At 44.5% G+C, this 14,017-nt stretch overlaps 1 protein-coding gene across 1 annotated transcript; it reads right to left on the bottom strand.

The window, feature by feature from the left end:
• Window positions 1-7,990: 7,990 nt before the first annotated feature.
• IGFBPL1 (insulin like growth factor binding protein like 1) lies at window positions 7,991-12,881 on the bottom strand. The gene is made up of 5 exons (XM_034773876.1): window positions 12,848-12,881; window positions 12,543-12,652; window positions 9,915-10,031; window positions 9,402-9,555; window positions 7,991-8,232 (listed from the first exon to the last, which is right to left on the bottom strand). The coding sequence occupies exons 1-4, from the start codon at window positions 12,864-12,866 to the stop codon at window positions 9,406-9,408; spliced, it is 396 nt and encodes a 131-aa protein (XP_034629767.1). The 5' UTR covers window positions 12,867-12,881; the 3' UTR covers window positions 7,991-8,232; window positions 9,402-9,405.
• Window positions 12,882-14,017: the final 1,136 nt, after the last annotated feature.

The raw sequence follows: 14,017 nt of genomic DNA, 5'->3' as shown, positions 1-14,017 counted from the left end.
CATCTGACTGAGAATAACACAGTACTACATAAAACCTTGTCTGAACCCATCTTCAAGTGCCCGTTTTAGGCAATAAATACCTTTATGAGTAGAACCACCAAAAAACACACAGTTCCAGGGCAGCACAGGGGACCAAAATTATACACATAGTACAAGTACCTGAGCACAACACTGTACGGCAAAAAACCTGTTTCAAACCCACTTCCAAGTGCCGGTTTGGGGTTCTAAACAACTTTATTAAAACCATACGGAACATTCCCAAAGCAGCACAGAGAATAAAAATATGCTGGAACAGGCCGAAGTGGCCTTAGGAATGGCATTTTAACACTAAAACTCTTGAAAAACCAACAGACAGTGTTAGACAAACTTGAGAATGATATTTTAGTCATGAGACTGGATTAATTGCATGCAGTCAGTAACCAGTTCTGGGGGCATCCTGGTGTGGATTGTCAGTACTCGGAGATGAGGGGAAAAGAAGCTCTCAATGTTTTTGTGCCTCAACTGTTTTGAAACACACATCTATCAGTCCCTGGCAGATTTCATGGGAGCTTTGCCCATACCATGCCTTGTTGAACTCAACGTCAGGAAAAAAAAACAGGTTGATCAACATTCCCTAGAGAAATGGGCAAACAGTAGTTTGCAGCAGAAAGACAGTAGTTTTGGCAGGCCTATTTAGACCCCAAATGCAGACACGTCCGTGTGCCCCCGCTACCCATCTATTATTGGCTTTCCTTTAGTCCTTAGGAACAGCAAAACATAAGCCTCATCCGAAGCTTCCTCCTGGGTTTAACTGGATGGCAAAGGGTAGCGTCTCTCTGCTGGACCCCTTTGCACCTGTCTCTAGTTCCTGAGGGTGACTTAGCAAATATACCTGCACTTCTGTGCAGTGTCCTGACCCCTGACAACCCTGGAAATCAACAGAAGTGTGTGCTATGGGTGGTAGGACCACTGGATCTGTGTAAATCAGGAATCTGTCTGCAGCCTTCTATCCTGGCTTCTGTCCCCTAACAGCCCCAGCCCCACCATGGAATGCATGTAAATGGTGCTGAAGGTTTTGCATGGGCCTCCATGCCTGGGTGAATTTCACACATATATCAAGAGTGAAATCCAGTGAAGTCAATAGGAGGTTTCAGCAGGGCCAGAACTTCACCTTCTAATGGTAAGTTGCTTATTTCAGGCTGCTGCTACAAGCTAAAGAAAATATGAAAACCAGCGACTTTGTATAGTCAGTAGGTATTTAAAAAATGTGACTTTTGATATTAGAAAGCTTTCCCAATCATAACACCCAAAGCAAATCCACTGGGCAGATTATTTGCAAAAAATTATTTTTCAAAATGAATGTTTATCTTCTAAAAAAGTAGTTAACACGCAGGGCCGGCTCCAGGCATCAGCTTAACAAGCAGGTGCTTGGAGCGGCCAAGGGAGAGGGGCGGCACCTGCGGCAATTTGGGGGCGGCAGGTCCCTCACTCCCTCTAGGAGCGAAGGACCTGCCGCTGAACTGCCGCCGCCGATCCCAGGGTTGGGGAGCTGATGGGGGGCTGCTGACGTATTACTGTGACTCTTTGGCAATGTACATTGTTAAATTCTGGCTCCTTTTCTGACTCAGGTTGGCTCTGTGCTCCACTTTGGACTAAATCGAGAATTGTCTCCCCCGTTGTGGGTTCCAGGACTAGCTGCTCCAAGAACCAGCCATTAATGGTGTGTAGAAATTCTCTCTCTGCATCATGCGCCAAGGTTAAATTTACTCGGCCAATATGAGGATAGTTGAAATCAACCATTATTATTGTGCTTCCTGCTTTTGTAGCCTCTCTAATTCCCTGAGCATTCACAAACACCGTCATCATCCTGCTCAGGTGATCAGTAGTAGATTCCTATGGCTATACTCTTTTTGTTCGAGCATGGGATTTCTATCCACAGAGATTCTAGGGAACAGTTTGATTCATTGAAGATTTTTACTTTATTTAACTCTGTTTTCTTTCACATATAGTGCTACTCCCCCACCAGTGTGACCTACCCTGTCCTTCCAATATATTTTGTACCTTGTGTGACCCTAACAGTATCCCAATGCAAGAAGTTCACTGGTATCTGCTAATGAGTGTTAGCTGGCCTGACCGTTCAGTGTACCCCCAACTCACTAATGTAATAACTTGCATTAAAAGGTGTCATGCAAGATAGCAATAGAAAGCTAATAACATCCTGACTATTAATAGGGTTGTGTGGGGTATGTATGGAGGACAAATTCAAAATTACAAACATACCGGGAAAATTGGGGCCGAGGGCTGTTGGGATCATCGTCCAGGTGTAACCGAGGCTGGCGGAGGCCAGAGCGGTGCTGAGGTGTTACAAGCAGGCTGCTGATCACCCAGACACTCCGTGCAGGCTTGTCTGCTGGCTAGGAGCATCCAGCCAAGAGCCCTACAGCAGCAGAGCCTTTCAAGGCACCCTGGGTTACAGGGCAGGTAATGACACAACTCCTCATGGGTCTTGATTGCACCCCAGAACGTGAGATGCTGGTATTACTATCCCCCATTATTATCATTCCACCAAGTTTCCATGATGCCTATAGTGACAATAGCCTCATTCAATGCCTGGCACTCCAGTTCACCCCTCTTAGTATTGGTATTTAGACCTGTGATAGATCCAGGCCAGATGGGTACAGCAGAATAGCAAAAGGCAGATATACTGGCCACTGGATTAACAGTTTTCTGTTCCCTGACTGACCAGAGCAGGGGCTGCTCCAGGCTAATGAGAACACCTGACTCCAATTAACCTGCAAAGAGTCAGGTGAGGCCATTAAGCTAATGTGACCACCTGACTCTAATTAAGGCCCCGCGGATACTATAAAAAGGGCTCACTCCAGTCTGGCAGAGGAGAGCCAGTGCGGCTGAAGGGCTGGTTAATGAAGGCACCCTCAAGTTATTGATAAGGGAGCCCTAAGGTAAGAGTGAAGAAGGAAGAAGCAGGAGAGCTGTGGGGAAGTGGCCCAGGGAAATGTAGCAACTCTGGCAGTGAAAGGTTGGCTGCCAACAACTGCTACCATTAGGGTCCCTGGGCTGGAACCCGGAGTAGAGGGTGGGCCCAGGTCCCCCCAACCCACCACTACAGGAACACCTCCTGGGAGGGGAAGTCAGGCCCCTGTCAGGTCAGGAGGCTAAACTGTTCTAAAACAAGCCTTAGTGACAACAGAGACTGTGGGAGTTCTCTCACCAACCTCCTTGCTGGTTTATGATGAAAAGGGCTCAGTAGACTGTAACCCTGGCCCTAGAGAGAAAGGGCTACGTGGAGGGTCACAGAGAGCCACTGAGGCTAGCATATACCGCCTAGAAGTGCAGGACCCCGGGGACAAGGTCAGAGCTCTGCCACAACCCATAGTATTCAGGTCCATAATCCTCATTCCCGGCGTAATATTCTTAACTATACATTAACAACTCCGAAAGAGCTGTTTGTATGAAATGCCTGGCAAGAATTCTAGGCTATATGTGCAGTGGAGCCTGTCAAACCATGTCTGAGTTTTAGTGACATGATTGCGAGCAAAAAATATGTACACACTGTGCTGAGTTCAAAGACAAATTTGGGAATGGGGTGGAGGGGTGTTTAATTCATATATATTACTAAAGTGGTTGGACAAATTAATTTGGGTGCTTTAGGTGACTCTACTAACTAAAGCAACAATGAGAAAGTTTACCATGCTTTGGAAGCGTGACAATATGCAGAATCTTAACGCTCTGGGTCAGGTATGCTCTCTTGGTATGAAGAGAATATCAGACTGTTCGTGTCAGTAAAGTGACTCCAGCACAAAGTAGCTGCTTTTTGGAGAATTGTTCAACTTGGATTGGGAGGGGGAACTAGATCAATCAGAATCCTAAATGTTCTGCCAATTTCAGTGGGCAGATTATCTAAAAGGTCCATAATAATATAGCTCCTCTGAGTGTCCATACACTCTGAATTAAACACCCCTTCACCCCATTCCCAAATTTGTCTTTCAACTCAACATAGTGTGTACATGTTTTTTGTTCGCAATAATGTCACTAAAACTCAGACATGGTTTGACACACATAATTTTAATGTGAACTTTTTCAATCCTAGGATCTGTGCTTGTGTGCCAGGTTTCAGCCTGCAGCAAATTTTAATAGTGAAGTCAGAAATACTGAACAACAGGGTTCATAAATGAAAACATGGACAGACCCTTAAATCATAGAAATGCTCCTGGGCCCTTTTACAATACTCATTTCCTGGGGAGTTTCAAAAATAGACTTATGCTAAACTTCCTGTCATGGTGGTTAAGAACTGGAATAAATTGCCTAGGGGGGTTGTGGAATCTCCATCATTAGGGATTTTTAAGAGCAGGTTGGACAAACACCTGTCAGGGATGGTCTTGATAATACTTAGTCCTGCCCTGAGGGCAGGGGACTGGACTAGATGACTTCTCGAGGTCACTTCCAGTCCTACGATTCTATGATTTAGATAACACATATTTCAAGGGACCATTCAAGATTAGGTGGCCTGTTAACTCCCCTCCAGTTCAGGAGGGAAGGGGGGGAACTGGCGGGAGGGTTAATGGGTCATGGAGACAGTTTAAAGTTATTCATTATTCTGCCAAAAGCCATGTTCTCTGCTCTAGAATTCCTGTTGAAGAACGTGAGGACATACTTCTCATGTGGTTCCTGGTGTTTGCTTTGTGCTGGCTTTAGCTCTCATGTTCATTTCTCAGTACCTGGGAGGAACATCAATGCCTTTATTACCACTCTCTTTGCCCGGCTTTCCAGTCAGTGTTTTACCTGGTGCTCAGCTCTAAGTGACCAATCTTCAATACCTGCTTGTAAATAGCTTTATTCGCTCTCTGCCCAGTCTACTACAACCTGCCTCTTAATTCACGTTTGTTACAGATCACAGTGCTCAGGGATGGTGGGTGTCTCGATCCCCTGGAAGGGAATAAGGCAGAGGTTCTCAACTGGTGGGTGCTCCTCCAAGGGGAAGCACCATTTACCACTGCTGTCCCTGGCAGCTCAGGGTTTCGGACTGGGCTCTAGCAGCTGCTCGATGGCACTTTGGTAGCCTCAGCTGCTAGGACTGGACTCCATTCTGGGCAACCTTAACTCTGTGTCAAGGAAGATTTTTTTGCCATTGAATTCAATGTTTTTTTATTTTCAAAGTGACTAGTTCAGGTTTTTGACCCCTTTTGGTTTAATAACAGTTGATGTAAGAAATTAATCATGAATGATCTTATGCATTTGTTCTACAGGCAGGCCTACTCACTTGACCCATTTCAACTTGGAAACATATAGTTCTTATGCAACTCAATTCCCAGCTCTCCACTGGCAGCTGTTGACATCTGTCACCCTGAGATGTCTAATAAAAACTGTTTTTTGATGGTATACAAGGGGTTCTTTTTTCAGAGTAGCAGCCGTGTTAGTCTGTATCCGCAAAAAGAACAGGAGTACTTGTGGCACCTTAGAGACTAACAAATTTATTAGAGCATAAGCTTTCGTGGACTACAGCCCACTTCTTCGGATGCATATAGAGTGGAATAAATATTGAGGAGATCTATTCTTTGCGGTTCTTTAAGCCATCAAGATTTCAATAGTTCTTTACGGCTGTTTACTCTTTCACCAGGTTCACTGCTAGTTCTGTACAGAAGTTGTTTGAATTGCAAGTAAAAATATTTTATTAAACTAACAAGGCAGTAGATGTGGGCCGACAGAAAAGTTGTGAAACTTTTTTTGCTCTGTACTTGTGTGTTAATGATAGATAGTTTAAAATCACAGCAAACAGTTGAAGTGAACAGGCAAATAGCAATTCCAAAACGTTTGCAATATAGGCCTACTTGTGAAAATAAAGCTAGTTTATCACTTTCTTGTGTTCAAAATACAATTTAGGCCTCACTATATTCAACTGTTAAGAAAAGGGAAAACGATATTAAAAAATTGTTTTGATTTAAAAAAACCCAATTAGATTGTTGCATAGAACCTATATAATACGGTTCCCTATACCAACAAAACAAAAATATACGTTTGAAATGCGTCCATCAGGAAAATATTTCGTATTTAGACCAAGACCTAGGGTAAAGCCTTTTTAGCCCCACTTTTTTAGACTATATGGAAATACTGTATAAACTACTACTCTTACTACTACCAACAATAGGAATCATGACAAAAACAATAGGCTAATACTTCTACAAATTGCAAATAATATGCAACATTTCATTTCACAGAAGGTGGTACAGCATTAAAAGTCTGTTTTAGCTGCGTTTTTCAAGGATTACATTTTTCTAACTTGGCTCTGTATTCTATAGACCTATGCATTTTTTTATTCTCCCTTCACTTCAGCTATATACAGTTCCAGATGTTTTGAATCAATAATACATTATTGACTGGAATGTGTAAAGATAGATTTGGTCATTTTTTTCAGCAATATTATGCCATTCTTAGTTAGTTGTATTACGTCCATCCTTTTGGTTCCTTGTGCTGCTTTGGAACTAAGTGTTCTGGGTGGTTTTGTTCATAAAGGGAATTAATTACACAGAATAGCCATTTGAAGGTGCATTCAGAAGAGGATTTCCATACTATAGCNTATGTGAATCATTTTGGTCACCCTTAGCCACTTCAGAACCGACAGTCCTAGGTCCTTACGTGTGTTAAGAAGTGGATCTGGGTCAGGTTAATGATAGTGTGCTACTAATCAGTTCTCATTATTTAAGTATTATCCACAAGGTATTGGAGTATAGGTACAAATTTAATCCTGAGGCACTTCAGAACCTGGTGTTCTGAATCCTTCTTGGTCTCAAAAAGTGGTTCTGAGCTGGAACAGGCTAGCGGATCGGTTTTCATTGCTAAAATATTATTAAGGCAATAAGCCAGGCGTACACACCTCATTGTGTGCGCCACTTTGGAACCGACTGTTTTGGGGTTTTTTGGTGTTAAAAAGTGGTTCTGGTACAGAACAGGATAATGACAGTGTGCTACTAACGTATCAGGGGTAGCCGTGTTAATCTGTAGCCACAAAAACATACTGCCGTATGTGCTGTATTAGAGGATTTTTAAAACCCTGGCTAACGCAGACCAGAGTGACTTTTGTCCTCGTGCAGAGACTCAGCATGCAGCCGGTGCATCACTCATACTGGACTTTACTGATGTACAGCATGGATTTCATGCATCACATAAGTCTCACGTGGTGCATTACTCAAGTGCAGAACCGCTGCAGAGGGCCAGTGTCACTCACTAGTGACTGGGCCACCTAGTGTTAATTATTGAATGACTCGTGTGAGACAGAGAACACACAAGGGTTATCTGAAAAGGGTCAGGGGATGTGGCTGTTGCATGGGAACCTATCTCTGCTCTCTTATACCACAGTATGTTGGGGTGGAGTCCATTTGCTCAGAATCTCTGCTTTGCTCAGAAGTGCAGTGAAGTCACATTATTTCTGCTACCCTTGGCAGACTAGAGAATCACAGTGATCTTTTCTGTCTCCATGCATCTGAAGATGTGGGTTTTTTACCCACAAAATCTTATGCCCAAATAAATCTGTTAGTCTTTAAGGTGCCACCAGACTCCTTGTTGTTTTTGTGGATACAGACTAACATGGCTGCCACGTCTGGCCTTGGAATCTAATGAATCACTGTGGCACCCTTCTCAGTAGACTGAGTACTGGGCTCATATAATCAGGGCTACCCATATCTGTTTTAGACATTGGAAGCTATCCATTTCTGAATAGAAACCTCTTCAAAACACGATGTTCTAGTTAGTCATGTTCTAGTGACTGGATGCACCCAAAAGCAACAATTGCCAAAGCTCCATTAAATGCTCCGCTTTTTTTCTTAAGAAGTGGCTTGCTTTAAAGACAATTGTTATATTGCTGTGATTTGTCTTTCAGGCCAAGACTGACGTGCAGAAATTACACTAAATGGTCTCTTCCATAATTGCTGCCCCCTACTGTTACAGTTGAGAGTGCCAATAAAAAGCAACCCCAAGACAGTATGTATTTTTAAAATGATTAAAAAAAAAAGTTTTATTGCTCATTTTTTCCAGTTATAAACTACAGATTTTTAATATTAATCTAATTGATCTAAATAGGAAAATGTACAAAAAAACATGTCATTAACCACGTAACAAGAATATTAATGCAGTTTCCTAATTCTATAATGTAAGATAGCCAAGGAAGCCACTAATTGACTTGTTTTTAGCCTGTGCTCGACAATCTTTGTTTCCCTGGAGCGAAGATTGAATCACTTCTCCCTAGAAGGGGAAAAAAAAAGCACAGTTTGAGAGATTATTATCCAGGAATTTGTAATAACTTGTATAGAAAACTGAACTGTGATGGAGATGTGGCCATGGCTGCAACTAGCACAAAATATATACCTTTGAATAATATATTTGCTAAACTGGATGTATCTTTTTTCATAAAAGCCACTCTTTCAGCTAAAACATAGGGTATCTCTCCCAGAAATAAGCATTAATTTTCATGCACAGAGCTGCATTTCCAGGCCAAATGCTGCACAAGACACTGATCACTGTTCACCCTCTTTGCTTCACAGCCTCGCCTTGCTAGAGTCACGTATTGGGCACAATTCACCACCACTGTTACTCCAGTTATTCAAAAGGTTCACTGAAATCGATGTAGTCGCACCAGTTTAGAATTGGAGTAATGCAGTGGGGAATTATACTAAAACTTCTGGGAACGATGAAGCTATCAGCAGAAGGACGTTTTTGGTTGTTTTATTTAAATCACGGCCACACACTTGTTTATCTGCTTGGGGTCTGCTCTCCTTTCTCTGGGTGAGATTCACCTGAGGGTGCAAAGGGTCAGCGCAAGGATGAAATTGTAGCACAGGTATTGTGCTGGCCCTCTGCCCTGGGGTGAATTACATCCATTTACATGAGAAGATATTACAGGGGAGAGGAGATGACTGGTCATAGATGAGGGAAGTCTGCTCTGTCTCCTTAGCATGTGACATTAGCATCATGTTTAGAATATGGTACCAAATGCTGGTTTTTGGTCTGAAGATGTCAAGCATTCTGATCATGTACAGTATGTATTTACACTGCAGTCATTAAATGCTGAATTAAAAACAGCAATGATATTTATAAGCTTATCGACCCAGAAATATTCAGTGCAGCAGTATCTGCTTTTAAAAAGCTAAGGTATTTAGCACATTGCAATGCCCTTCTTTTATCTTCCTACACTTCAGCATGGGTTTAGTAAGGTAGACAGAAGAAAATTACTTATTCAAGATAGTCCTGAGCCAATTCTTCAACCTTTAACCACCTTCAGGCTCCTCCAGATTCCCTGTTTCTAGGCCATGCTTCCTCTACATCTGTATCTTTCGACCAACAAGAGTAGGTGAATGCAAAAAAAGGTAACAGGCTTCTGCGGTACTGAAGTGGATTTGTAACGTTGAACTTACCCTGCTATATCATGTCATCTGATTCTAGGAAGTTAGTCCTCTTACTTTTACTTTGCTCAGTGACTTTAATATTCCCTTCTGCCTGTGTTTCTCCAACCATGTTGGTAGCATGACATTGGTAAACGCCCTCATCTTCCTTCATCAGTGGGTTAATCTGGCAAAACGAAAGGGGAGAACATCACACTATCAACAAGTGAACAGTAAGCACAAAAGGGAAGCCATAAATCAATTCTTGATAAGAATGAAAAATCTGAAGGATTTTAGATTTCCTCTTTCAAAACAAAGACTAAAATGTCAGGTTTAAATTAGGTCTGATAGATTGTAGGAACTTCCATTCTATTTTAAACTCTGCTCAATCACTCTTCTGAGTTTCTTCTCTTAAAATGTCTCCCCTAGGAACTGTACCATCACGTGATTGCAATGTACTGTATTTTCTGTATGGAAAAACTTCCAAAATCAGCCTGCCCCTCTTTCCCCACCTCTGCCCTGAGTAGTTTGCTTTGTTGGACTTACCAAAACCCACCCTGTGCTCTCATGTTTAGAAGGACCACCACGAACTTGGACTGCCATGTTTACTCTGTCTCCAGGCAATTCTTCCAGGAGTTTAACTCCCTTGGGTGACTCTGTGACCTGTGGGATTTTATGACATTGGCATACTGTTAACGTAGATATGGAATACTTTAAAAGCATCATGCTCATCGGTGTGTTGCCTCTGCATTTGGCAGGTCTGAGCTCAATATGTTGCTGCCTCTACTAGTGTGACGCACTCTATATGATTTTATAAAAATATGCTAATGAGTGTGAATCTTATGTAACTGGAATATGCTTCATGCAAAAGGTCTCTTGTAAGGTATCAGTACAAAGCTTATAAATCTACTGAGTGTGGTCATCCTATTTGTATAAATGTATCACTCTTGTATCTGAAACTAGAAATATGAAAAATAACTCTGAGGTCCTATTGTAGTTATGCAAAGTGTGGGCCATTAATGGTGGTTTGGAATCTTGATGGCTCCCATTAACCAGGACAATTGTCTGTAGATGGCTGTTTTACTGGTAAGTCTTCCTGTATACATGTGTGCTGGCAAGTGGGTAATGAAGTCTTACAGTGACATGTGATTGTGTCACCTGAACTGGAATCCATCTTTAACCTGGTGCTTTTCCATTGAGAAGGACGGGGTGGGAACCCAGAGGGACAAAGGATTCCCTCCTTATGCAAAAGATATACAAGTGGGTGGAACAGAACAAAGTGGGGCAACCATCATGAGAAATCTCCTAGCTGCCACCTGAGCTGGAACAAGGGCTGTACCAGGGGAAAGGACTGTGCCCAGACTAGGAAGGCGTCCAGTCTGTGAAAGAAACTTATTGAAACATCTCTGAGGGTGAGATTTTATCTGTATTCAGTTTTATTACTGTATTAGCCTTAGATTTGTGTTTTATTTTACTTGGTAATTCACTTTGTTCTCTCTGCTATTATTTGGAACCACTTAAATCCTAATTTTTATATTGAATAAAATCACTTTTTATTTATTAATTAACCCAGAGTATGTATTAATACCTGGGAGGGCAAACAGCTGTGCATATCTCTCTATCAGTGTTATAGAGGGTGAACAATTTATGAGTTTACCCTTGAAAAGCTTTATACAGGGTAAAACTGATTTATTTGGGGTTTGGACCCCATTGGGAGTTGGGCATCTGAGTGTTAAAGACAGGAACAGGTCTGTGAGCTGCTTTCAGTTAAGTCTGCAGCTTTGGGGCACGTGGTTCAGACCCTGGGTCTGGGCTGGAGCAGATGGGAGTGTCTGGCTCAACAAGACAGTGTGTTGGAGTCTCAAGATGGCAGGGAAAGCAGGGGCAGAAGTAGTCTAGGCACAACAGTTGGCAGTTCCCAAGGGGGTTTCTGTGATCCAACCCGTCACAACTAGCTTCTGCAATGTGCACCAGTGCTCCACAGAGAGATGCCTGTCACAGAAGAACACATGCCATTATCTTTCCCCTCAGCATCTCAGAGTGATGCTCTCACTGAGGGGAAGGAGTATGGAGCAGAACCTCTTGCCGCTACTGCGAGGAGCGAGAGGCAGATCCTAGTCAAGGACCAGCAGCCAACGCGAGGCAGTGCCTCCCTCTTACCCGGTGGTATGCAGCTGGTTGTAGCCCTGCTCGCCCCAGCTTGCTGCAGGCAGATTCTGACTTTTCTCTTTGCACACATCCAGCCAGTGTCGCAGCGTGGGGCTCCTCTGGCCCCTTCCATCTGGATCCTTAAGTAACTGGTGGGTGTGCAGGATGAGGGCTAGCTTCCCCATTCTCCCAGCGTGGCCCTTGGGAATCGCTGGGTGCGCTACGCCCCTTCTGTTTAGGTGCCTAACTTTAGGTACCCTAGTTTGAATGTTTTGGCACAAGTGCCTAGCTGCCTTTGTTCAAGGTCTGTCCCTAGCTCCCAGGAGCATAGCATCCCACTCCTCTGGCCATCCCCAAAGCCCTAGCTCTCTGACCACCCCCCTTGTAGCCCCAGAGCTGGCTCCTTGGAGGTGGGGGAGAGAGATTTCCTTCCCACAGCCAGAGTCCCTAGGCAGAGGTTCTTCCCTTTCTGCCCCTGGTGCTGCTCAAAGGACTCCTTCTACAGATGTCATCAGTCTCGCTGTCAGCCCAGCCTTCAGCCCAGAATCACCCCCAGCCAAGCCAGTCCAATATTCAACCTGAGCACTGAGTGGGGTTTGGGTTATTAATTCCCTTCCTCCCCTGCAGGGATGTACTGAGGCCAGGCCCCGGGCTGCTGTAAGTCAGAGATGCTCTCCTGACCTCAGTGCTGGTCAAAAGTGGTGAGACCAACACTTCAATTCTCAAAGCCCCTCGGGGAGGCAGGCGTTCGTAGCCCCTGTTTGCGGACGGGGCATGCTAACGTGCTGAGGGAATTACTGCCCTCTAGTCTCATTTAAGTAATGCCGTTTTATTTATGAATATAATAATCTGAAATCAGGTATGGCAACACAGCAAAAGAAATGGGCCAAATTCTCTCCAGGTGAACACTGGTTCCAATGGCAGTTTACATTAACAGCGGATTTAGCCCCATGTCAGTTTCTCTGTCTTACACACATCAGATTCTGCGTAACCTCTTGGCTAAAATGTAATCCACTGTTGGCATACCTTTCTCCATGTGATGATGGGAGTGGGAACTGCCTTCACTTCACAGGACAGGTACACTTGGGCACCAGTTAGATTATGAATCTTTTTTGGTGGTACAACAATCACAGGAGCTGGAAATAACAAGAACACTTCGTTTTAGTGCTTTTACATGGGACTACTAATAGTTCTCAATGTTATGTGCCAATTTTAAATGTAACAAACATACAGATTCCCCCATCCAGCCAGAGATGATTCAGTGGCAAAGGTTTGGATCTGTCTCTAAACCGGAGGCAACAGAAATGGTTCTGAGCTTTTAGCCCCTCTACCTGGGAAGCTTGGCTTCATTATAGAAATCAGGGCTTACTCCATCTGCCACCAGATAAACTCAAACAGAGATGGAATTTAGCCCATTCCTTTTAGCTACGTAGAATCATAGCTAAGGCTACGTTTTAGTCACGGGTATTTTTAGTAAAAGTCACGGACAGGTCACGGGCAATCAACAAAAATTCACAGCCCGTGACGTGTTCATGACTTTTGCTATGTTCCCCTGACTAAAACTTGTGTTGTGGTGGGGGAACTCGGGGGACTGACTGGGGGACGCCGCAGGTGGGGGCGGGGGGGGGGGTGGCCTGGGGGGCGGCGCCGTGGGTGCTAGGGGAGGGGCCACCATGGGTGCTCGGGTGGGGCAGGGGGGCATCGCGGGTGCTGGGGAGGAAGGTTGGTGGGGCTGGGGCAGGCTCCCTACCCAGCTCCTGAGCTCCATGTGCTGTCTTCACTCCGTCCCCACCCCTGGTTCTGCAGCTCCCATTGGCTGGGAACCGTGGCCAATGGGAGCTGCGGGGGCGGTGCCTGCTGGCAGTGGCAGCACATGGAGCTAGGGGATGAGGGAGGGGAGGCCCTCTCCAGGTAAGCGCCACCAGGCACCCAAATCCCTAGCCCTGAGCTCCCACCCCACACTCCCAAACTCCTGCTACTAGGGGCTGGGGGGGCCCGAGACTGCCCCAGCAGCAGCTGGTGCACCTGGCCCGGGGGCTGCCCGAGCTGCTCAGGCAGCCCCAGGGGCAGACACACCAGCCGCCACAGAGGTCACAGAAAGTCACGGAATCCTTGACCTGTGTGACAAACATGGAACCTTAATCAGAGACTCACAGGAATTCCTAAGTGGAGCACTTTGCATTTGTCCTTATTGAATTTCATCCTATTTACTTCAGACCATTTCTCCAGTTTGTCCAGATCATTTTGAATTTTAATCCTATCCTCCAAAGCACTTGCAACCCCTCCCAGCTTGATATCGTCCACAAACTTTATAAGTGTCCTCTCTATACCATTAGCTAAATCACCGATGAAGATATTGAACAGAACCGGACCCAGAACTGATCCCTGCGGGACCCCACTCGTTATGCCCTTCCAGCATGACTGTGAACCACTGGTAACTACTCTCTGGGAATGGTTTTCCAACCAGTTTTGCACCCACCGGACAGTAACTCCATCTAGGT

The sequence above is a fragment of the Trachemys scripta genome, chromosome 6 (assembly GCF_013100865.1).
Source record: "Trachemys scripta elegans isolate TJP31775 chromosome 6, CAS_Tse_1.0, whole genome shotgun sequence".
Lineage (NCBI taxonomy): Eukaryota > Metazoa > Chordata > Testudines > Emydidae > Trachemys > Trachemys scripta.
Note: the sequence above shows the minus strand (reverse complement) of the source record. Positions and strands in the feature narration are given on the sequence as shown.